General features: G+C 44.0%; 1 protein-coding gene across 2 annotated transcripts in view; it reads left to right on the top strand.

Moving 5' to 3' along the window:
* Positions 1-25,898, top strand: part of Lamc2 (laminin subunit gamma 2) — an 80,303-nt gene that overhangs the window by 2,866 nt on the left and 51,539 nt on the right. The window contains exons 1-3 of one of the 2 annotated variants that reach the window (XM_052200730.1): positions 5,783-5,940; positions 13,185-13,294; positions 13,585-13,777. In XM_052200730.1, coding sequence (XP_052056690.1) covers positions 13,699-13,777 — 79 coding nt within the window. In that variant the 5' untranslated portion in view covers positions 5,783-5,940; positions 13,185-13,294; positions 13,585-13,698. Of the gene's footprint in view, positions 1-5,782; positions 5,941-13,184; positions 13,295-13,584; positions 13,778-25,898 lie in introns of those variants that run through there. The other variant, XM_052200731.1, reaches the window with a different exon arrangement.

Genomic DNA, 25,898 nt, shown 5'->3' with positions numbered 1-25,898 from the left:
CATAGTGTGAATTTTAGTTCTGCAATAGTGGTTTTGTTAACTGTAATATAAGGCATTTTAATGCAAAATGGAACAGGGGACTGAGTATGGGTTATATGATAACTTTGCCTTATATCCTTGGGTTTTGTTTTTTTGTGTGTGTGTGGTTTTGTTGTTGTTATTGTTGTTTTGTTTTGTTTTGCTTTTTTTTTTAAGTCTACAGCTGCTCTATAAGTAATAATAATAAAGTCTACACTGGACTTGTTGTTGGCAAAGCCCTTTAATTCCAGCTGCTCCAGAGACTGAGGGAGGAATAAAAATTCAAGATGTAGGCTGCTGTAAAGCAAATTAATGCCAGTCTGGAAAACATAGCCAATCCATAACACAAAATTTAAAGCAGTTTTTAAAAAGGTCATGGGAAGCACCTGGGACTATAGCTCAGTGATAGAGCATTTTCCTGATATTCAAGGAGGCCCGGGTTTGATTCCCAGTGTGATAACTAAATCAATACATTTTTGAATTTTTGAATTCTATTTAAGGGAAACACTACTCAGGTCAATGACAAAGCCCACGGCTCTCACTAAGTGACTCAGAAAGTCTGATCATAGATGGGACAGTTCTGGGTAGTTGAAATCCTTTTACTGTAGATCAGTGACCCACATTGTGGTGACCCCAACCATAAAATTATGTCATTGCTACTTCACCTCTGTAATCTTGCTACTGTTACGAATCGTACTGTATCTGACATGTGACCTCCAAGGAGTCTCGACCCACAGGTTGAGAACAGATGCTGTAGAGCCGGGCAGTGGTGGAGCACGCCTGTAATCCCAGCACTCTGGGAGGCAGAGGCAGGCGGATTTCTGAGTTCGAGGCCAGCCTGGTCTACAGAGTGAGCTCCAGGACAGTCAGGTCTATATAGGGAAACCCTGTCTTGAAAAAAACAAATCCAAAAGAGAGAGAGAGAGAGAGAGAGAGAGAGAGAGAGAGAGAGAGAGAGAGAGAGAGAGAACAGATGCCGTAGACTGTGTAAACTAGCTGTACTGTGAAAAGTTTGAATTTAAGCTCCCACTTGCCAGCGCTGTGCGGCTTCTCCTCATGCAGACCCCAGCTAACACTTCACGTGTTGTACTGTAGTTGTGGACCGTGTATTTCCTTTCACCGTCATGATAGCCAACACTATGAAGTAGGCAATGGTTTTATCAGTGCCATTTTATCCACCGAGAAAATGAAAACTAGAGAGGTGGAGGACTGAGCTCAGGCTCACCTTTTAGAATGGGACTGGAACTATTCTTCCTAGGACTGGACCCACAACCCTCCGCATCTCTTATGCAAATCCCTTCCCCACCTCTGCTCTTCTCACAGTCTGGGTAAGGGAGGGCAGGTCTTCCTTTCCCTAACAGGAATTGCCCTCAGGATATGAATAACAGTGTTCCTCTGACCCTTGCTGTTAACTCTGCTGCATAGACGCCACTTTGGAACAATGGAGGTGGGCGGAGACAGCAAAACTTAATTAGAGCGGTGGGACTCAATGCCAGTCCATAGTCAGTTTTAACCTGAAACCTAACTGCCTCTGAGGGCAGTGTCAGTAAGAACAAAAGTAATCCCACAGGTGTGTGTAAATGAGGCTTCCAGTAGCTGAGAAGATGTCCCCAGTCCTGTATTTCAGGAAGGTTGGCCCCCTTTTATTTACAAAATAAAGCAGAATTTTGTTTCAGTCCCCTTTCATGTCAGCAAGAGTAGAGACTTCCACATACTGAACTATTTAGGACAGCAACTTCACGCTCTGCCTTCCTCACAGGTTTCCTTAGGTAGAAAGTTCACAGTTTAATAAAGAGTTTTAGAAAGGATAGCTCAAGGAAAAGGCCCACTCGATAACGCCACAAGTATATGGGCTAAAAAAATCCATTATGACCTCCTGCTGGAAAAGCCAAGGTGAGTTTACACAAACTTGCGGGGAGGGTACTCCTTACTGAGCATGGTGGCTGGAAGATTCCAGGGTATGGCGTGTGACAGACAGGGTCAGGCTGTATTCTCTTCCACCCACCTCCCTCTCCATCTCCTTTTCCCTCTCTCCCCTTCTCTCTCTCTCCCTCCCTCCTCCTCCTCTTCCTCCTCCTCCTCCTTCTTCTTCTCTCTGTCTCTGTCTCTCTGTCTCTCTCTGTCTCTCCCCCCCCACCTTGTGTGTGTGTGGGGTTCTTGCTTTCTCCATAGCATCTCCCTGTACAACTCAGGTTGTCTTTAAGATCACAGCACGCCTCCTGCTTCTGCCACCTGAACTCTGGGATTATCACCATATGCCATACCCAGCTCTTTTTCCTCTCTTAGATTGTCTCTATTTCTAATGGTTCCACGATGAGAACATATTGCATATTGCTTTTCTTGTAATGAAAATAAGCAAGAAAGGCCAGGACAACAAACAGCACTGGCTACTATTTGGGCCGGGAATTTATCTTCTGGAAAATCATTGTGGGAACATGTGGGGAGTGGGGTGCGGGTACGGGGGTGGGGGTGGGGGGACAGCATGATGCCTGGACAGAATGGGCATTGCCCCGCCCTGATTCTAGAGACCACTCCCCCAGAGACAGACCTGATGCTGCCAAGCAGTAGAGCTGTGGTATTAGGTTCATTTCTTCTGTGACTGCTGTAGGATTCTGAGACATGCCACCTAACACCTGACAATCCAGCAGCCAGTTTCAGTAGTTTGGTTGCAGGGAACAATAAAACCAGACTACACCAAACAACAACAACCAAAGACAAATCTACAGAGAATGAAGGGCCACAGCTGGAATGGAGGACAATACAGGAGCTGAGTCCTCTTGAGCTTCAAAATCAAGAGCCATTGTTCCAAAGCATTTATTGTTTCTTTTTAGATTCTGCTTAGAAAAGGACAAGAGAAAGAACTGTCTTAGAGGCTTCTGTCAGTCCCACACTACATCCTTCCCTTGTTGAATAGCAACTTTAATATCTCGGGAATTAAGCAGTTCAGTGAGGGTCCAGGTTAACCAAGGCAAGGGTTAGGCAGTCTTCAATGGCAACAGGCCTGGGCCTTATGGTCTCTGCTGGAAGTTCTGAGTTCTTGAATACATTTCGAATGTAGCCAAACCCCCACATGAACTGGACAAAGATTGCTATGTTCTGACACAAGTTTCCCAGAACATCTGGCAGGCAGGATGTGGCCATGGGCAGAGGGTTTCTGGCCTCAGCTAATCATAACTGTTCCATCCTCCTAGCCCAGTGATCTGGCGAGCCAAGTTGGCATTCTCTAATGGGATTACTGGTCCTGAACTGCGCATAGATTGTTGACCCATTGAGAAAGAGGAAACATGTTTGCTTGATGTTTGTAGACAATGCTTGGTGTTTCCCACCTACATGAATAAGGAAGTAGGGGGTTTTGATGGCTATTGGCAAGCAGTCCACAGCTAAGAGTGTAAACAGCTTTTCTTTAAGATTCCTGTTAGTTAAATACATGTATTGCATCTGATGTAAGACTTTAAAATGAGTTTATGACTCTCAAAATTTGCAAATACTAAGATGAATATGTATATACCACATACTACTATTAAATTCTCTCTTTGTCCTGAAAAATAATAAATAATAATCAACATGACTCAGCAGGGTATGAAGGTTCATACTGTAATCCCAGCAGGATGATCACAAGTTCAGGCCCAGCCTGGGGTACATAGGGAGACCTTGTCTTAAAACAAACGCAGTATAACTGACTGACTAACTAAATTTATGCTAACCAGCTGTGACAATGGCCATTCTTGTGGTCAGTTTGCCTGCCCCACCCACCTCACCTCCACCCCTCACCCCTGAGTCAACTACAATACAAGCTGCTGGCCGCTCTGGTGAGGGGGTTTCTTGATCAAATGATTTGAAGCAGGAAGAGAACCACTTTAAATGTGGGTAGCACCGTCTGCGACAGGCCAGGTAAAGGGCCGTGGAAGAAACAAACTGCTTTTGCCTGATCGCCCCCCTCACCCTCTCTGGCAAGTTCACCTCTTGCTTTGTTGCACCATTTGCTCACCAAGATTAGAACGAGCTTCTCTGAGCTCGCCAGGAATTCTCTAGGCATTTGGTGCAATTGGGACTGCAGAGCTGCCCAGCCTCATGAACTGAACAACTACCAGCTTCTAGGACTCTCTGGTGTAAGACAGCCAATGTTGGGCTACCCAGATACATCCCATTAATGGTTTAATAACACACACACACACACACACACACACACACACGTTTTATCAGCTCTGTACCTTTAGAGGACTCATCTAACGCACCCCACTAACTAACTATACTAGTGTATTTCTTTTACTAACCTGCAGTAACGGGTGTGAGTTTTCCGGGGGATGGAGACACTTTCATAAATGACCTTCAGGAAACCAGGGGAAGAAGCACTGGGTACTTACACTTCCTTTGTCCCCTCTCCTTGTCTCTTCTCCCCTCTCCCTGTCCCCTCTCTCTGAGTCTTCAGGGAAGGTCTCAGGTCTCATCCCTTGCAGTTGTATTTATTTATTTGTCTATCTTTGTAGCATAGGCTGTCCTTGAACTCACTACACATCAGGGGTTGGCTTTGACCCGATCCCTGCTCCCATCTCCCGAAGGCTGGCTTCCCTTGCTAATCTTTATTTTACACTCTAAGACAGTATTTTCTCTAAGCATCATCTCATTTTGAAGAATACTTTTTTCCACACCATTCTTATTTTAGTTCCACACCATCCTTTCATATTTATTTATATCTCCCTTCACTATAAAAACACATGTGTTCATTTTATTTTTTTAGTTCAATTTTTTACTTACATTTTAGTTTACTTAAAGTAGGAAAACTATTAGTTTTTCCTCGAATAAGGTCAAGTCTGTATAGTATTAACTCAGTTCTGTTCCTAACATTCTTAAAGAGTAATTTAGATAAAATATAATTCCCCTCACCCCATTAATGTTTAACCTGACCTAAAGAAACGAGAGTGATTTCAGCTTTGTAAAATAAACACTAAACTATTTATAGTCCATTCATTCCAACAGATGATCCTGAAGGCTTGCTTGGAAGAAGGCTTTGTGGTAGAGGCGCAGGGCTTACATGTATGCAAACAAAACACTCACATACACATAAAATAATAAAATAAAACTAAAAAAAATCAATTAAGTAACTTCTTGTTTTTGTTTGTTTTTTTGTTTTTTCGAGACAGGGTTTCTCTGTATAGCCTTGGCTGTCCTGGAACTCACTCTATAGACCAGGCTGGCCTTGAACTCAGAAATCTGCCTGCCTCTGCCTCCCAAGTGCTGGGGTCAAAGGCGTGTGCCACCATGCCCGGCTAGAGTAACTTCTAGGGTTCTGTTAACAGAGGGTTCTAAGCAGAGATATCCGGAGCTTTGATAAAGCAAGGGCAAACCGTGTTTACTGTCTTCATTCAGCAAACATCAAACCATTAAACAGTTGTCCAATCATTCAAGTCTACAATGTATTTACCTAAAATCACCAAGTCCTCCAGGCAAATGTATCCCTTTGGTTTAAGTCATTGGAATCCCTGAATTAGTTACATTTCTTAAGAATTCATCTAGACACATTGAAGCTGGGAGAAAATTTTAAAGTAGAAAAGTGTCTCTAGATTGTCTGATTGTAGCTCTCTGCAGTGCAGTTGAACCCAAATCCAATCCAATCTTCTGTCAGGCTTCCTGGAAAAGATCCACCCGGGAATGTTTGGGGATTTCTGTGCAGCCTAGCCCCAGAAAAATTGTACCCCATGGTGTAGCTACCAAATCCTTGGGCTCTTTCAGTCTGCTCGGCTCTTTCCAGCTATGCTAAAAATAGCTTCCCGTTATCCTAAGGAGTTAAACGGAGTTATCTAAATACAGGGCTCTTACATCTAGATTAAGATATCAGACTTGGAGAGAACCATTCGAGACCTGACTGGATGAACTAAAAGGGCCTTGTGTAAGATCTGACATCGTTGTACATAGTGACCAGAGGTAATATGGGAAAGAAAATGTTCCCTCAATTGATAAATCTTGCTTATTTTTGATTTTTGGGAGAAGAGTCGCTGTAGAATATCATGTATGTAATAAAGATTAGGCATTTCTTGTTTTACTTGCTACGTAATTTAATTTTTGTTGTTATGGAAAGATAGGTTTACCCAGTGAAAGACTGAATTGCTTTAATAATGTAACATAATAATAACTCTAGAACAGTCCTCCTCGACCTTCCTAACGCTGCAGCCCTTTAGAACAGTTCCTCACATTGTGGTGACCCCACAATCATACAATTATTTTCATTTCTACTTCATAACTATTATTTTGTTACTTTTATGGATCGTAATGTAAATATGTGTGTTTTCCAATAGTCTCAGGCAACCCCTGTGCAAGGGTTGTTCTACCTCCAAAGTGGTTGCGACCCACAGGCTGAGAGGCGATGCTTCTGAGTGTGCTGTTGTGTGGATTTGTGAGGGAGGCTAACAACCTGCCCTGAGAATATTAATGGCACATGCTTTGTGGGAATGGTGACAAGGAGCCCACTCCTTCCCTCGTGGGCAGGTGCTGGGCACATCAGCGTCCAGTCCAGTCTGTCTGTCCTAATCACGTCTGCCAGCATCACTGCTGTGAATTTAAAATGTATGCAGTATTTTCTATTTAAGACAGAAGATTGGGGTCTAACGGTGACAGAGTGTTTCAGGCTTAGCCGTTCAAGCTAGGGAAGGGGAAGTGCTGTCTGTTTACATTTACAAGGATGTTTAGAAACATCCTTTCCACCTTCCTTGAGCAAGAGTAGGGGCTCTGATAAGGGGGTGACCTAGCTTGCTGGGGATCCATCCTGACCCCCCTCCACACACACCCCATAGCAGCACAGGAAGAGTGTTACCCAAATGGGGTCTTTGCCTCTCATTCAAATCTGTGTCTGAGGCACAGATAGAAAGATATTAGAGGAAGTATATCAACTTCTGCTGGGTGATGTCTACTCTCGTCTCTCCAGGACTTTGTTCACCTTCTGGTTTGGTTTTCTTTGTTTTGTCTTTTCCTAGGTGAGTCTTTCCATGTCTCCTCATTAGGTGTACCAAAAATGAATGTGTGTGTGTGTGTGAATGTGTGTGCAGTATGGTGTGTAAGTGTGTGTGGTATATGTATGGTGTGTTTGAGTGTGTGTGTGGTGCATATGTTTGGTGTGTGTGTATTGTGTATGTGTATGGTTATGTGTGGTGCGTATGTATGTATTGTGTATATGTGTATGGTGTATGTGTGGTGTGTATGTGTGTGATGTGTGTGTGGTGTGTGTGTGGTGTATGGTGTGTGTATGTATATAGTGTATTGTGGCATGAGTGTATGTGGTGTGTGATATATATGTGTATATGATGTGTGTGTTGTATATGTGAGGTGTATGCATGCTATGTGTTGTGTGTGTATATGTATATGTGTGTGGGGTGTATGTGTGTGTGTGTATGTGTGGTGTGGTGTGTGCAGTATGGTCTGTGAGTGTGTGTGCTATATGTGTGTGTCGTGTGTGGTATATATGTGTGGTGAGTGTATGGTATATGTAATGTGTGGTGTGTGTGATATGTGTATGTATGTGGTGTGTGTGTGTGTGTGTATGTGTGTGTGTATGTGTGTTGTGTGTGTGTATATGTGTGTGTATGTGTGTTGTATGTGTGTATGTGTGTGTGTATATGTGTGTGTATGTGTGTTGTGTGTGTGTGTATGTGTGTGTGTATGTGTGTTGTGTGTGTGTGTATGTGTGTGTGTGTATGTATGTGTGGTGTGTGTGTGTGTGTGTGTGTGTGTGTGTGTGTGTTGATTTCCCACCACTTCCCCTGACTAAATGTACCACTAGCCACCAGGCTCTGCTCTGGCTTCTCAGGAGCTCTGAAAGCCTGCTGAGGGCACTTTGTAAGTGTTGTCACACAAAGTGGAATTGTGCGGCTTCAGCTCGGGTTCTGCTTGAGGGAATATGGTTTCCTGGAGTGCAGCCAACCTGGGAGGATTTATGCAGCCAATCCAGGAAACCCTGAACCATCTCCATGTAAGGGCACTTTCTTTACCCATTAAGAACAAAGCCAGAATTAGTTTGGTTTTCTTTTTTTTTTTTTCTCCTAACCTTTGTGTTTTTACATTTGAAATTTTAATTTGAATGGCGACATAATTAGAACTTCCTAGGGGGGGATGGTTTTTGGAGGGCAGGGAATTGGGGTCCACAAGTCTGTCTCTTATAGTTGGCATGCTAATAGCCAGTGCTTCAGTGTTTTATCATAAGTGAGTCTAAAAGCCGGGGACATGCCAGGCATTCCTCCGGAAAGTGAACTAAGGTAATAATGAAACCGGAGGCAAAAATCAACATGTCACTTGTAAGTCTATTTGGGGCTCTGGTGAGAGGTGACAGTTCTGTAAAAAGAACATTTTACAGCATTGTAAAAAGAAAATTTCCTTGGGTGATGGCTGAGTTGAAAAAACGCAAAAATAACAGACAAAGGGGACTTCCAGGGCTCAGCTGTACAGGCCACGCCCAACGGGAATGCCCCAGAACCTTCCGGTATTGGGGCTGGACAGACCCAAGTGAAGGTGGCAGCTTTGGGAACACGAAAATCGAAAAGGCAACTTCCAGAGCGGAGAGTCCAAGCTGGATTTGAAACATGTTAAGCAAATATTCTCGTGAGGCACGGCTACCTTTTGAGGTCACCAAAATGAACCGGAAGAGGGGTCCTCCTGAAATTCCCAGATGTCGGTTCTGCAAGGACTAAGGTGGCTCCTTCGAGCCCCTCAGAGCAGCGGAGCTGGCTTCACCACGTCTCATGAATTTGCTGATCTGTTTCCTACGATGGCTTTGCTCTTGCACATTTGACAGCAATCTCATCTTAACTTGGGTCCTCTGCAGAATCAGGGCGTTATCTCTCTAGCTCCACCCCCTTAATATCACTTTACTGACACATAATTCACACACTATCAAGTTTACCAGTTTTTGAAGCACAGGCTATATAGTTACTGGGGAGAACATTTGCCTAACATGTTCCACACTCAGTACATCGATAATTAATTAATTAATTAATTAATAATTAAGCAAGCCAATCTTACTGACATTAGGTATGCAGTTAAATTACCGGTATGTATGTGCTTAAATGTTTATGTGTGCTTGGATCCTTGTGTGGTGTGTGTCAGTGTGTTCAAATGTAGAGGCCAGGGGATAAGCTTGGACATCAGCTCTCAGGGGCCAATTATTTTGGTTTTTGAGATAGGATCTCTAATTTACCTAGAGCTCGCCCATTTACTCTGGCTGGCAGGACACAGAGTCCCAGGGATCTGCCTGCTCCCACCTTCCATCCCTGGGATTGCAAGTGTGTGTCACCAGGCCCAGTTGTAAGGTCTGGAGGCCTTAAATTACCTTGGACTATAATTGTCTTTCAAAATATTTCTCTCACCCCCCAAACAACACTCAAGAAAGCTATAATCTGCTTTCTTGTCTTGCAAAATTTACATTTCTACAATTTCCTATAAATAGAATGGCATAGGCTCCTTCCTTTTGTCTGCTTTCGCTTGGCACAGTGCATTTGGAGTCATCTGTGATATACTGTGGATTGAAAGTTTATTCTTTTCAATAGCAGAGGGGAATTAGCAGTTTGACTTTTTTTCTAGATTTGACAAAAATAATACAGATTTGTGCCAAACAGAAAATCAAGTACATTTTGCTACCTTTTTGAAAAGTTACATATTGGGGGGCTGGAGAGATGGCTCAGCGGTTAAGAGCTCTGACTGCTCTTCCAAAGGTCCTGAGTTCAAATCCCAGCAACCACATGGTGTCTTGCAGCCATCCGTAATGAGATCTGATACCCTCTTCTGGTGTGTTTGAAGACAGCAACAGTGTATTTACATATAATAATAAATATATCTTTTAAAAAAAGAAAAAAAAGGAAGTCACATATTAGGCTTAATCATAAAAATACAGTGTAATCTATCATCTCTTTATATTTTGTTTGAAATCTAAGATCTCAGGCTACCTCAAATGAAGCTCTAAATGGAAACACCAAACCTTATGCAAGCAAATCTTTGTATGGAATTTCCAACTTCAGGAGTGGTGGACCACACCTATAATCCTAGGAGAAGGTGGAGGCAGGACATAGGAATTGAAGGGTATCCTTCCTTATACAGTGAGTTTGAGGCCAGCCAGGGCTAGGGGGGAGGGCAGAGAGCTGCCTATATGGGAAAAATGCAAGTTACTTAATAACTATGAATGTGGGTGATTTAGACATGAGGCTCCCTGGAGTTCAAAACTAAAATTAAAATCAGCAAAAATGTTGAAGCAAGGCCATTTACTCCTAAGTGTTTGTTAGTGGCAAAAATAGTCTGGTGCTAGGACAGCAACAGTAGCTTCGCGCCGCCACTACTAAGGTGCAACAGTGTATATGTATATATATATATATTTTTTTTTTTTTTTCTTTCTGAGACAGGGTTTCTCTGTGTATCTCTGACTGTCCTGGAACTCACTCTGTAGACCAGGCTGGCCTAGACCTGCCTGCCTCTGCCTCCCAAGTGCTGGGATCAAAGGCATGTGACACCACTGTCCAGCTTTGAATATATTATTATAGTGCACAGAATATAGTGTGTGCCTGGGGCTGCTCCTAGCTCTGTCCTTAACTTAGCTACATTTCTCAACAACCCTACTAGATGCGTGTTTTTGGTTTTGTTTTGTTTTGTTTTGTTTTGCTAAACAAACACAATGCGTGTATATTTTAATCACTTATAAATTTCTCTCTCTTTTTTTGGGGGGGGGTTTCAAGACAGGGTCTCTCTGCATAGCCCTAGCTGTCCTGGAACTCACTCTGTAGACTAGGCTGGCACTTATAAATCTCTTAATTCCAAAAGAATGTTAGGAAATAAAATGATTGGTTACAAGCTAGTTATCTGAAAACAGAAATGTATCCATAATGTGCATAACCAAGTATTTTTAAAAAGTCATGATTACAAACTTTTAATGGCAGAGTAACAGCATCCTGAGATGGTGTGTGTGTGTGTGTGTGTGTGTGTGTGTATGCGGATGGTGTGCAGATATCAATCTTGGCTGTCATTCCTCAGGAGCCGTCATTATTCTTATTTTATAGTAGAAGAAACCTAAGCTCAGAGAAAACCAAATAACTTGCCTTGATAACGACAAGGGTAGGATTTGGAATGGGGACCCAGGGCCTGGACTTTGACCACTGGAGTCCTTTCAGATCCAGTGATGCACTGGGAAGACTTCTGAATAAAAGGCATGAGGCTGAGCAGAGGACCCAAGCCCGAGATGAGGGGTCATTTACATGGGTGACGAGTGAGAAATGGAGTTGACAGGAGGGTGCCTGCTGATGGTGTAGAATCCTGTGCTGTCCACAGAAATGAGGTGTTGGCTGATCTGGGCCTGAGATGCCTGCTGCCCTTTGGCTCCCTCTGTCTAACTGACTGGAGGGTCTTTTCCAAGCTATCATCTTAGGGGAAAAAATCACAAGTCCTTTTCAGCTCGGCTTCCTGGATGAATGCCAAGAGTCCACAATTTTGGCCATGCCATGATGGCTGGTGGTAACTAACCTCAGATTGCACTCCGCTCATTCAGTACTGAGAACTTATCTTTCTCTACGGTACTTTTTAATCTGACTTTCAAAGCTCTCTGAACTGTGGAGCCAGATTGCCTGGCTTTGCATCTTGGCTTTGCCATTCTTAGCGTGTGGCCTAACCTTTCCTGGCCTGTGGCATGGGGACACTGGTAGTAGAGCTCATTCACAGGGTTCTGTGGAATGTTAAAAAGGGGCTACTGTGTATACCAGACTCACGGCAGCAAATGACAGATAGATCTCTCTGTTTCTGTTATTATCACTATAACGATGGTAGGGGACGAAAATGAAAGCATTTGAGATGACAGACAATGGAGATCTATGCTAAGAAGCAAATTTGTCTTTGAGGTTTTACTTTGCAGGGCCCTGCACCCCGCTCCTCCAACACTGTGGACTTGGACTTTTCTGAAACAAGAAGTCTTAATATTTCCAGTTAGTGGGAGGTAGACATGCAAGGATCACAGCACTCAGAAACAAGCTCTCTCTCTGTCTCTCTTCCTCTCCCTCTCTCCCACATAGCAGCTACAGGAAGAAAAAAAAATATAGATGCTTGACTTCAAGGAACTCAAGTGTTAGTGGCTGGCCACTGATATTGAGTGAGAAGACTCTTCATGTTATTTGGACAGAGTAGAGAGTCTAGGTTAAGAAAATTAGAATGTCCATTCTGTTGCTCATTTTGCACTGGATTTTAGAGATGTCAGCTTGTCTGCTGTACCCTGTCTTGCCTTTCATTGTTCTTCAATGTTTTTCTACTTCCTGGTTAGAACTAGGCATCTAGTTCTGATTTCGTGTTCTATACAAGGCCAGCCACATCTCTTCCGCCTACACTGAGAAATAGGAATTCTCACATCCTTTGACAATATCTATGGATTGTTAGTTATCTTAGAGTGTTAGCTATAGAACTATCTATAGTACAGTCATTCATTTAGTCAGTGACTGGGTATTTATTGAGGGCCTTTGCTGTCCTTACCATGGAAAAGGGAGTGGTTGTTGGTTGTAATGGATACATTGTGTCTATATAAATACTAGTAAATCTTAAATCTCTAGCAGGATTTAAAAGCCTTCTCTGACAGTCACTTCTGCAGTATCCACCTTAGGAGAAGTTCCCAGGACAGTGTAGGATGTGTCAAGATTTGCATGTCCTCCCCTACTTGGTGTCACTCACTTCAACTAGCAGGTGGACTTGGCTGGCACTATCTCTCTTAAAAATTTTTTTTTCCAAGTGGGGCCAGAGAGAATGGTGTGAAAAATAGGCTGTAAGGTGTTAAAAGACTAAGAAATCATGTCCTTTTTTTCTTATGAACAGAAGGCTTGTGGACTATCAACTGTGAACTAGTTCGTGAGACGCTGACCTGCCAAGTTAGTGGCTTAATGAGTTTGCTAGCTCAAGGTTAAGGGGGTAGATAGACCCAGGAGAGGAATCTTTGGGTCACCCTGGTTGTTGTTGTTGTTGTTGTTGGTGGTGGTGGTGGTGGTGGTGGTGTGTGTGTGTGTGTGTGAGAGAGAGAGAGAGAGAGAGAGAGAGAGTGTGTGTTTAGGAGTGAATAAAATAGTAGGTATGTACACCTGCTGTATCTCAGAATAAAAGTTGCCCTGAGAGTGAAGAAGATCCGGTTAGGCCCCTCAGTCTGGTTAATTTGCCTCTCTGTATCTTAGACTAGACCCGAAGGGGCTCCTGACTGTGACCCGGATGGATCCGCATCTATGCCCTTGAGACTCCCTCGCCCCACCCGGATTTGAGAGAGGGGTGACTGATATCTATCACCGTGAGTTCTGCCCAGGACCACCCCGGGAGAGAAAGGCTGTATGTAGCGGGGTGTGGGGAGAAGAAGGGGATGTGGCACATTCCAGAAGGCTCTCTGGACCGCTGCCTCTGCACCACGCCCTTGGCGGGGCCAGGTGTGCGCCCCAGTTGGGGGGGGGGAAGGGGGGGGACCCGGGCCGCAGCGAGGGTTTACTGTTCGGCGTGCGCTGAGTGTTTGTCTGCCTCGGAGGGTTGGGTCCTCCTTGTTCACAGGTGAGTCACGCCCCGAAACACCGGCTCTCTTCCTGTCAGGACTGAGTCAGGTAGAAGAGTCGATAAAACACCTGATCGAGGGAAAAGGAAGGCACAGCGGGGCGAAGACTCGGCGCCCAGCAGGCACCCGCAGCGGGGGAGCGCGGCCCGGCCATGCCTGCGCTCTGGCTCAGCTGCTGCCTCGGTGTCGCGCTCCTGCTGCCCGCAGCCCAGGCCACCTCCAGGAGGGAAGGTGAGTGCTCCCACCGCGCCGCCGACTTACCCTTCCCTGCAGATGGCGATGGCTGGCTGAATTCAAGGATCACTGCAGAGAGCCCATCTCCCCACCTGGGGCTCCTGCAGAGTTGGGCTCTAAAGTGTCAGAAGTTTTCCCATAAAGCCCTTGGAGTTAAAAACACGAAGCTGATGGGTTGTGCCAGCCGAGGGTTTCCTTGCCCTAAAGCCAGTCCTCTTTCAGTTCCCTCCCTTTCTTTTCTTTGGCACCAGGGACCCCTCCACACCCGTTCAATCAGTAGCATGCTAGTCTTTAAACTGTCCTGTCCCTGTAATTTACCAGTGGGGGTTAGGTGGGATTTTTCAGTGCCCAGCAGCACTACACAGACTTTTAAAAACAGAACTTCCATAACTTCCTTGTTATCCGAGTTGTACTTTTGAGATGGAGCGTGAACTATAGTTTTAGTAATACCCAAAACTGCAAGTGTTACTACTTCTACGAACAGTTTCATCGACCAGGTATTTTTTGGCCTCAACCGTCAAGTATCATTTACTCTTGCGGAGAGCACACGGTGGCTGTCGTGTTCTGAGGAGTTAAATCCGTGTAAACAAAACTCTGTGAGAACCTAGGGACTGTTTTTCCGCGTGCGTGTGCCCTGTCAACTATGAAGGCACATAGTGCGGGGGTTTCCCTGTCACCTAGCAGAGGCGCTGTCCTCTGATCACCGACCTTTCACATTCATGTTTACTGTTGCTTCCTGCCCTCCGTGGCATCCCAGTCACCACTGCTATGGATCCGAGGCCACAGTGCCGATCATGTATAATTGTCACCAATAAGGGGGTAACTGTGAGATGATATACAAGTTCATTTTCTTGACGATGGTAACCATTTCACTAGTCCTATCAAAACCTGTTGTGTGCCTTAGATGTGTAAAAGGAACTTTTTAAAAAATGTATGAAAGTGGTCGTGTAGAGTAGGCTCCCTCTGAGTCAGGATAAACTAGTCGAAACCGAGTTGAAAACATTCTGAGAGTGAAAACAGTCTCTGAATATTAGAATTAAAAGTAACTGCGTATGGATCAGCAACTAAGAATCCTTTGATTGTAAAGATGAGCAGTTGGCAGTGTATTTGCACAAGGCCACCCAGGCAGGCAGCAATTGGCAGTGGCAGAACCTTTGATCCAGGTGTTCTTAGCTTTTTTTGACCTCATTATAAAAGTGTGTGTGTGTATATCTATATCTATAGATATATATAAATCAGTACAGCAGTTTCCCTCTTGGCTATAATTAAATACATATGTGTGTGTTGGTATTAGATAACAGAAACGATTCTATAGGATGCCACCAATTGTTTAGTGAAGTCAGATTCAACAGCAGACTTTGTATCCAAACAGTCCATCCAGACACAAAGTCAGAAGTGCTGTAGAGGCTCATTTTTTCACTTTCCCCTTCCTTAGAGACAGAGGGCTTGAGATGCCAGGTTCTCTCCTCAAATGGCTTTATTTGGGAGTCAAGTGAGACTATGTCATTATGGTAGATAATATTTTTCCATTCATGCCACACTGGGATATATAAGGAGTTGGGCTAATGCTACCTGTCCTAATCCAAAGTGACCTGTATCCAGGGAGCCTGTGGACTGCACCTGTGGGCTTTGAAAGTCTGAAGTTGTGATGTTGCTTCCTGGTTGTTTCTTACAGATGAAATTATGGTTAAGATATAATTACCGAGACTTACAGGGTTGGTCTCAGCTAAAACACTGGCTTTAGAGTCAGCCTGACCTGGCAAAAATTTTTGGTTTATTCACTTGTTAATGCCTGTCTTAGTCACTGTTCTATTGCTGTAACGAGACCCCATGGCCAAGGCAGCTTATAAAAGAAAACATTTAATTGAGGCTTGCGTATAGTTTCAGAGGGTGAGTCCATTATCATCAGGGCAGGGTGCAGTAGTTGAGAGCTGACATCCTGATCAGTAGGCAACATGCAGAGAAAGAGAGTGGGCCTGGCTGGCGGTTTTTGAAACCTCAAAGTCACCCCCAGTGACACACCTCCTCCAACAAGGCCACACCCCCTGTTCCTTCCCAAATGGTCCACCATCCCAGAACCAAACATTCAAATACATGAACCTATGGAGGTCATCCTTGTTCAAACCATCACAGTAATGTTCTGGGCTCTTTAACTGCTCGGAGTCTAATTCTTCATCTGCTGAATGAAAACAAGCTTGTAGACTGTTATCGTGAGCTGCCTTGCACAGCTGTCTCCATCCACACATCTTCAGAGAGTCTGGAGTACAGGTGCCGTGAATTCAGATGCACAGTAATGAGTAGGGGACACATGCCACAGTCTCTCTCCACGGTATGGTATGTGTTTATACCTTGGCGAGAGACTGTGGCATGTGTCCCCAGTCACATCTCTGGGGGAGGTATGGCTAGAGATGATCAAGATACAGAGAGGAGTGTGGTAGAAAAGTAGCTGTGAATCTGGCTATGACGAGCTGTCTGCTGTAGGCTTGTAAGCCAAGAAATGTTGCAGAGAGTTAGTGGGCAGGAATGGTTGAGTGTGCTCACATTTTAGAGGGGCCCCTGCGGAGCTCAGAGGATGGAGTCAAGTAAAGAGAGCCAAATAAAAGGCCACTGCAACAATTCAAGGGCGAGATGATGATAAGAAAACACCCAAGGGGAGAGAGACTACGGAAACTCACAAGGTACAATGTAACTAACTTGGTGACCCACCAAGTACCTGATAAACCTGTGAGGCCCTGTTACATTGTATCTCTAGGGCCTTCTAGAGCTTCTCTTTCATCTCTTCTCAACAGCCTAGGAAATGTGCTAAGCATCCGTCCGGTCAGGCCATCCTGCTCCACGATTTACCCAACAACAAAGGTAAAACATTAGACAAAAACCGGAACCAGATTAGAATTTCAATCCTGGCTCTCATGTCGGCCCTCCTTGCTTATGTTCACCAGAACATATCACATAGAGACTTATCAAACCTGTTGTTCCCTAGAACATGCACGAAACATGTAAGGTGGCCTTGAACTTTCGAATGAAAGTTGAATCTCTCCTCTCTTACCCCCACCCCAAATGTTCTGGCCAGCTTGATTTTGAGAACATTTAGTGGTGAATATGTAGTAAACATCTGTCTCTTTGTGTTTAACTTAGTGAGTCATACAAATATATTTAACATCATATAATATACAAAGTGACATACTTAGGACTTGTTTGTCTTTCATAAAACAATTGCATTCATGAGGTAACTCCCACTCAGACTCAGAATCCAGATGCTTGCCTTCTTAAAGCCACTTCTATACAGTTTCTTACTTCAAATACCTTGAGATGTGATTCTGTTGAACCTTTCTGTGAGGAGGCGGGGCTAGGGTTTCCCTGTGTGGTCCAGGGAGCTCATGACTTGTTGCTTCTATCTTCTGAGCGCTGAGGATCTAGGTCTGAGCTACTGAATCTGGAGCCTGGCTTTGAATCTCTTTCTATTGTCAGTTGAAAGTACTGGGTTTTTAATACAGTTAAAGGGTTTAAGAATTTCTGGAGCACGTTGTGATCTTCAGAGTACAGTCACCTTGAACTTATCTGTGACAGCTTCCAACACTCATGATTGTAAGATAAGAGACAAGGTGTTAGACGACTTGGCATTTTTCTTAGTGGTAAGTATCCAGTATATTGAGTGAGGATATTTTAGCTTAATGTCTTCCCCCAAATAACACTTAAGTCATTGAAAAAATAGCATGTAATATTTTTTTTAAAGGACTTAAATGTGACATTGTCCCTAGGAATCATTTTTGGTAAATTGAAAAGTCCATAAATATACAGTAAACAGGGGTAGAAACTTGGTATGCAGTGTGAGCTGGTGAGTCCCCTGGGGACATTCATTTTGACATCCTAAACTAGGGCAGTTGATTTAGCTCTAGCGGTAGATGAAACTGTTGACCTGTGATTGTATTTATGGGAAAGTCAGGGTATGAAATTACCCCACTGAGACAATTCCGGGAATATGTTTCCCATTTAAGTCCTCAGTAGTTCAACCATACTGACATTTGTTCTTTTCCTGGGGAAATCTGCAAGGTAAGGGGCCAGACTGGAATCACCCCTCTCGGAGCAGTCCAGGAGCCTCAGGATTCTGGAATTCTCTAATTTAGTCACAAATGGAGCTTAGCAGATTACTGAGGCATTCCTGGGGCTATGTTGTAACATAAGCCCCAGATAGATGATGTAATGTTTGAATCACCTCCAAAGCCAAAAGCTGTCTTTTTCGGTGCCTGTGGGTGACTATGCGTCTGCAGACACCCCTCCCTACTGAGCAAACATGTGCTTCTTCACAGCACATCTGTAAAAGAAGAGTGTGGTGGCTGTTCCTCCAGCAGCCGATACATGGCTGGAGTCTTCCCCTTCTGCTGTAGGTGTTCATTTAAGTTGATTTCCGTGGCTAAAGAGATGGTGCAGAGGTTAAGAGCAGAAGTTGTTTGTTCTTCCAGAAGACCTGAGTTCAGTTCTGAGCACCTATGTCAGATGCTTACTACTGCCCATGATTCTAGCTCCAAGGGATCTGATGCCCAGTTCTGGTCTTTGAGGATACCTGCACACACATGTGCACATAAATACATACATAACACTTTTATTTTATGAGTGTGGGTGCTTCATCTGCATGTATGTCTGTGCACTATGTGAGTACCTGGTGTCCTGTGTTCACCACCGACTTTGGTTTTGGTAAAAGTGGATTCCCAACGTTCGAAGACCCTTTCTCGTCTTGGTTTCATCTTCTCTCCCATAACAATGGATCCGTGTTGATCCTATCCTGTGCTCCTGCCTCATCCAGGACGTGGTAGGAATCTTTGCCTTCTGAGCTCTGTGGAGACCTAAGGCAAGGCTACAGCTCGTGTGACTAAGAAGCAGAAGTGGAGAAGCAGTGTGCTCACCCCACTGACAAATAGGACTTGTCGCTTCTACTGCCTGGTGGAGTATCTATGGTCCATTCTCTTTGGCTATTTGTTACTTCCCTTGATGGCTGTACACATGTAGCTGAGCCTCCAAGACCCTATTAATTGATTCTTCTGACTTCAAGCAATACAAGTTTAGATTTTTCAAGTAGGATTCTTACAAGTGCACTTTATGCACATTTTCCAGACCTCATAAAGGTACAATAATTACAACTGTTCTTTTGATAAAACTGAGACGTATCACAGTTCATAGTAGACACATACTTACTTAAGCATATATGTATAGGGATGTAGTGATAGCCAGAAACTGATATTTATCTATGAAAACTTACTGCTCATAAAAATAAATCAGTAAGGGATTTAGGGGAAAATTTTGTCTGCTGGGGCTCTGGTGTCCTTATGAGGTGTTATGGGAGGCACCCCAGGTGAGAACTCCAGGTCACCAGGCTGAGTCACCTGCAAGCTACACACGATTCCAAGCCTAAGTTGTGACAATATGTGTAATGCACTGATAGTGAAGGTGGGGACCTTCCTTAGTGCATAATTATTCAAAAGCAGAGTGTGGCGACGGTCATCTCCTCGTCTCTTGGTCACTGTGGACTGTTTACAGTTGAAGAGACTTACTCATGTTCTATCATTCAGGAGTGCTGGAGTGAGAAGACGTCAAGCCATGTATATCCTCTGTGTCCTACTGTGGCCTTAACCACACCGTACGGACAGCACATGGCTCAAGCAAGGGACATCTCAGAAGTCCAGGTTATGCTGGCCTAAAATGCAAGTGGAAAAAAAAGTGGAGGAGAGAGAGAAAAATGGAATTCCGTTAAAGATCTCTTGGTGAGGGAAATACCCATATTCTAATTATAAACTAAATTGTATCATTCTTTAAAGGGATTAAATTGGAAGCAGACATTCGAACACTAAGCCATAAAGTTCAAGACAAGTTTGAAGGATGATCTAGTCATACTTTGTTTTATTTACTTAGATTGAATATTTATTCAGATTTCAGAAAGAGATTTCTCATAGAGGAGATTTTAAAACTAGGAAATCTTTATGAACATCTCATTATCACACATAAGCATGGCAGAAGGTCATGTTTTCATCTTAAGTAGCTCTGATCTGAAGTCTGAGTTCAGACAGGATCAAAGAGTCTGATGCAGTTGATACCAAATGACAACTGACAGGTGTATTTTGTTTCAGAATTTCCTAAGGATTGTGTGATTTGAATATTTGTAAAAATGCATTTAAGAGCACATTAGGACAGGGCCCCACTGAAAGGATGCCTCTGATCTTTGCTCTTGCACTTCGCCAGCCTGTGGCAGGTGTTTTAAAAAGAAGTAAGTGTTCCCAGCCTAATCCCTATTTTCCAATTCAGCCCAAGTAAGTTTCTTCCACTGATAGAATTCTTGGAAATGGGGATGACAGTCGATACATCCATCCATCTGTCCATCCATCCACCTATCCTATCCATCCATCCATCCATATGTATATACATGCATGCATGCAGACATACATTTAACTGAATTCTATTCTTTCTCTCCCTCCCTCTCTCTGTCCCTGTCTCCCTCCCTTTTCTTTCAGTTGCATTTTACACCAGCATAGTCAGAACTATTGGGAGAGGACCCTTGCTTGACAGTATTATAAAAGGGTTGCAAAAAAGTGGGGGAGGGTTTGCTATAGGGGACCAGTCCTTTGATTCTGAAGTAGGGGAGGTGTCCAAGAGGATAAATTAACATCAAATGTTTAGTGTAATTTCTTTGAACAAAAGAAAGAGCTATTTGAGATTTTCTTGCCTTAACTCAGTGCTCTTCCCCATGATGGTTTTCCTTTACAAAGCAAGAGTTGTGAGAAGCATAGGAAAGAAGGATATCAACTAAACAGGATAAGTCAGACTGCTAGAAGTCCTTCAAACCCAGCTCCTTGGGAAAGTGAGGCAGAAGGACTACAATTTCAAGGCCTGTTTGGGCTCTTAGAGCAAATACAAAACAAACGGGTAATGCGCACGAAGCTGTCAAAATAAAAAAAAAAAAAATGAATGGAAGGACTGAGATTAGCTCTGTGGTAGACCAGTAGGCTGAGTCTTCGCTGTAATAGATAGATAGATAGATAGATAGATAGATAGATAGATAGATAGATAGATGGATAAATGCGCACCTACATATATAAATAGAAGATATATGATAGAAAGATATATACATACACATATACACAGAAGATAGATGGTAAGTAGATAGAAAGACAGACAGACAGATAGATAGATAGATAGATAGATAGATAGATAGATAGATAGATAGATAGATATAGATAGTCACTTCTCAGATGAGAATTTTGCAAAACTAGGCTGAAAAAAAAAATAGGACCAGATCATGTTTTCCCTTGTAGGCAATGTGAAGGAATTCTAATTTATAATCTTAGAGAAAAATGTTGGCATTAGAGAGCTTTAAATAGAGGAGTCAAGAAAATTTATATTTTGGCAGGACGTTCTGGCTGCCAAGTTAGTGGAAGGAAGCAAGAAGGGCTTCTTGAAGTCATTAAAATCGGTCAGCCTTGACTTGCTCAGGGTTGGATTGAGAATGTTCATAGCGGAGACAGACTTGGGTGCACTTGAGCTCTCTGGTGGGTTAAACACTGGTGTGGGACAGATTAGTGGCAGCTAAGAAGGTTGTCTCTGGGGTTCTAAGGTTGGCTTCAAGCCACCTAACTTGAAGCAAAGGGGTTTTATTGTTGACATTTGTTTGCCTATCTGCTGTTTTGAGATGGGGTGTCTCTGTGTAGCTCAGGTTGGCTCCTCAGACTCTTATTCTACCTGCTTCAGCCTCCCTGGTATGGGGCTTCTAAGTGTCTGCCACCATGGTTAGCTTCTGACTTTAGCTTTTAAATGGGTTTTGTCCAACGATATAACCAGCTCAGAAGTGGAGTGGATGGCTAAAGTTGGGGATGAGGTTTGGCCTGGGGAACTGTGCTGGGAAGGTGACACCTACAGTGGTTGTGGAAACCTTGTCTTGACTGCGATCAGGAAAGTGTTATGGAGGGAGCAGTCAGGAAAGCTCAGGACTGAGTCTTGAGAACCCAGCAGCTGGAGTTGGGGAAAGGTAAGCTCCAACAAGACTTGGTTGTGGAGATCAAGGGCCAGGAGGACACCTGATAGCGTGATAGGACACATGCTGCCTAAGAGAAGAGGGTTTGAGAAAAGCAGAGGAAGGATTTGATGTCTCAGAAAGGGAACCCAGGAGGCAGGAAAGGAGGTAGAAGGCAGACACCTTTCCCAAAATCAAGAAGACAACTCAGTGTCAACCTTAAATGTTCCTACTTGGATTCAGTCACAGGAGATCACTGTAAGTTATTGTGCAGACCTGTACCCAGCAGCTGAACCGGCAGCAGGAGCGAGGCTCTCGGGAACATTGGCCAGCACAGGCTGTCAGGTTCAAACTTGCCGCTCGCTCAGATGCCTAGCTTCTGAGGTAGTACGGCTTACAGGGCCGGCTGCCCCATCAGGGCCTGCTGAGCTCATGCCATCCGTCAGCCTGCTGCACACCCCTGCCTGCCCCCTCCTTCACAAAGCCCTTGGCTTGCTGCCCATCTGTGGCTGCTGCCTCACAGGCCATGGAGAGATGGTAAGCCTGGGACAGAGATAGTTCCTCTGGTGTTGGAGGCAACCCGTCTGAAAATTCCAGACCTCCCTTTAATTGAAAATACCTTCCTATCTAGATTCTTTTCTCGTCTCACTGTGGATGTTTTTTGGGTTGAAATATTAGCCATTTTCACAGTGAATGTCAAACAGAAACAACAACAAATGTGTATTCTATTGGGGGAATGTCTGTGAAGTTCCTGGGGTGAAACCTAGGAGTCTTCATGACCTATCCCTGAGTGACACCCCCAGCCCTACACTTCGGGAAATGTCAAAGCGCATTCCTGGACTTGTGATTTCTCTGTAGGTCTCTGTAGGTTCAGGTTTTTTATTTGACTTTTCTGTTTTTATATAACTTGCCTATTCTTTTTATTAGTGTGTGTGCCTTATGTGTACATGTGTATCTGTGCTGTGTACACTCTACATGTGAGCATGTAGAGAGGTCAGAGGGCAACTTGTAGGAGGTATTTTTCTCTTTCCACCATGTGGGTTCTGTGAATGGAACTCACGTCTTCAGACTTGGCAGCAGTCTTCGCTACCCAGTGAGCCATCCCGCCAGCTCCTGAATGGTGTTCTTACAGTCAGCCTGCCTGTATCACACCCACACTCCCCTTCCTTCCGCTTCCTGTTCTGCCCTCTCTCTTGCTTCTCTCTGTCCATCTATCCCATCTATCAACGATAGTGCCAAGCCCTGGAGCAGGAAGAGACAAGAGAGAAACTCTAGACGCGAACTGGATAATGCCCACAGATGTGCTATATATGGAAGTGGCGGGCTCTGTGGTCATGTGGTGAGGATTGCTTCCAGCAGGGAGAGAGAAGCCACTGCAGGTCGTGAGCAGTGTATAGTCTGATTTATGTTTCTTAGGGCACCCAGCCAGTTCTGTGGAAATGGCAAATCTGAAGGCCAGAGGCAGCGAAGAGCTCAGGGTTCCGGAATTTGTGCAAGGATCTAGGTGTTGAGACCCAGGGAACAAGAGAAAGGGAGTCACAGGAAGAGCTGACATGAGCCAAATATACAGGTTTTTCTTTTTTCTTTTTTACAGGAGTGTGTATATTTTCATTTTGGTATTCCCTTTAAGCCACTAACAAGCACAGTGACTTCACACACTGTACCCTGGTGAAAAGCTGAGTGTATATATTATTCATTTTTGTGCGGTTTTGTTGTGTCTTGTGTGTCTGGGGCAGATTCTATTATGTAGCCCAGGCTCACCTCTAACTCACAACAGTCCTCCTGCTTCAGTGTCCTGATTATTGGAATTATAGGCCTAAGCCCCACACCTGACTCAGAGCTGGCTTTTAAGTTTTGCACAATAGAGAGGCTCTTTTTGGCACTGCCAATCAGATGTTTGCCAAATTGGTACACTCTCTGGTAGCTGCTTGCTCCAAACGGTGATATTTTCTCATGGGGAGTTTAAAATGAGTACTGGATGAACCTGAGCCCACCAGTGGTGATTATTCCTTGCCCCAAGTACAGCCTTAGGAAACATTTTCTGTTTCCTTTCATTCTCCTAAGTCTAAGGCTTGGAAACAGCCTTTGCCCCTTAGCTTCCTGTCCTGACTTGTCAGAGGCCTTGTTTAGTGAGGGGTGGGAGTGCTAGGAAGAGCCCAGAGGGATTCCAGGCTTCAGGCTCCAATGTTAAGGAGGGGTTCGAGCTCCTTTGATCTGCTCTCCTGAAGAGCGTGGGTGGTAGTGAGCAGACTACCCTGCTGTCTGGCTGCCTGGCGGTCTCTCCTAAGGAGCACTTTGAGGGTCAGTGACCAAGCTATTACAGTTATCACTATAATACGCACGTAAGCAGCTGAGAAGCAGCGTGCAGCACACAGACCCAGGTACCACCCACGCTTTACCAGACCTACAGAAATACGTGAAAATCTTTGTAAACCGATTCCAGTTCAGAAGTGTTTGTTTAGGGCTGGAGGTGAACTTGATGAATTGCATTCCTTTATCTGTGGGGGGAACCTGGCTGGCTGAGGGGACAGAGACGCTAATGAAACCTGAAGAGATGTTTGCGGCTTGGAAAGGGTGTGGTGTGAATGAATAGGCGAAGAAATAATGACTGGGATGTAGCGTAGTGACAGTTTGGTTTTGAATCCTATGTCCCAGGGTCACGTGTGCTTTTCATTTTGTGAGGGTTTTTTCCTCCTCATTGAGTTCTCTAACTCTCTCTCTGTCTCTCTGTCTCTGTCTTTCTATCTCTCTCACTTTGTGTGTGGCAGGGGGTGCTGCACATGCCACAGCCCATATGTGCAAGTCAGAGGACAATTTATGGAAGTCACTTCTCTCCTCCCACAATGTAAGGTCCAAGGACTGTGCTCGAGTTGTCATGTCTGGTGGCAAAGTGTCTTTACTTGCTGAGCCAGTTTTCTAACTCTGATTTTGTGTTTTCTCATGCAGTGTTTCACATCTATATCTATCTATCACCTATCTATCTATCTATCTATCTATCTATCTATCTATCTATCTATCTATCTATCATATATATATCCATTCAACTATCATCTATTAATCTATCATCTATCAATCCATCTATCATCTATTAATCTATCTATCATCTATCAATCTATCATCTATTAATCTATTATTTATCTACCCACCTATCTGTATGTATGCATATATATATATATATTATATATTTAAGTTGGGTGTATGTGTTTGTATGCATGTGTACTTGCATGCATGTAGAGATCAGAGGATAATATTGTTCCTCAGGAGATGGTTTGGTTTTTTTATGTTGTTTTTGTTGTTTGTTTGGTTTTTTTTTTTTTTTTTTGAGACAATCTCTCATTAACCAAAGACTCGCTGATTAGGCTAGTCTACCTGGCTAGCAAGCCCCAGGAACCCAGCTCTGCCTCCACAGTGCTGGGATTCCAACTGTGTGCCAGCACACCCATATTTTTAATGTGGGTTCTGGGGATAAAACTCAAGTCTTCATGCTTGCATAACAAGCACTTTTCTGATGGAACGACGGTTCCATCCCCTTAATGATATCTTAACGCTGACTCCTGACCCAGGCCCGCTCATGGGGAAATTGGAAAACATGGGTGATGTGATAGGGTTTAGTGAGTATATACAATATTATATATATCCATGCCCGCTGGCTTTTATATGCCTCCTTAATAAATGTCACTATCCTAATATGCTTTGTGTGTTACTCCTTTATCTTGGTGACCTGCCATGCAGACTCCTTGAGAGCTAGACATATGTAGTGTTGTTGGCTGCTACTGCATCTCGGAGCCTGGAATAGCCTGGCGCATGTTAGATGCTCCGTGTGTATTTGTCCAGAGTGGACTAAACGGGACTGAAAGGACTGTGGGTAGGCCTGCTGGGTGTCCGAGATGTGTCTCACTTGCACTGCCACTGTTTGTGTGTGTGTGTGTGTGTGTGTGTGTGTGTGTCGGGGACTCCCAGAGAAAGATGGAAGGTATATGGGCAATGTTTGAAGCTGGGTCGGAGTTGGGAGAACAGCAACAAGTTTGAAAACTAAAAGTGAAAAAAAAATTCCAGGCATAAAATTTAAACACGCCTAATCATAAGGGAAGGAACGTATAATAATAAAAAAGACATTTTTAG

Source organism: Apodemus sylvaticus, chromosome 12 (assembly GCF_947179515.1).
Source record: "Apodemus sylvaticus chromosome 12, mApoSyl1.1, whole genome shotgun sequence".
Lineage (NCBI taxonomy): Eukaryota > Metazoa > Chordata > Mammalia > Rodentia > Muridae > Apodemus > Apodemus sylvaticus.
The sequence above is the reverse complement of the archived record's forward strand: the minus strand, read 5'-3'. Positions and strand labels throughout refer to the sequence as shown.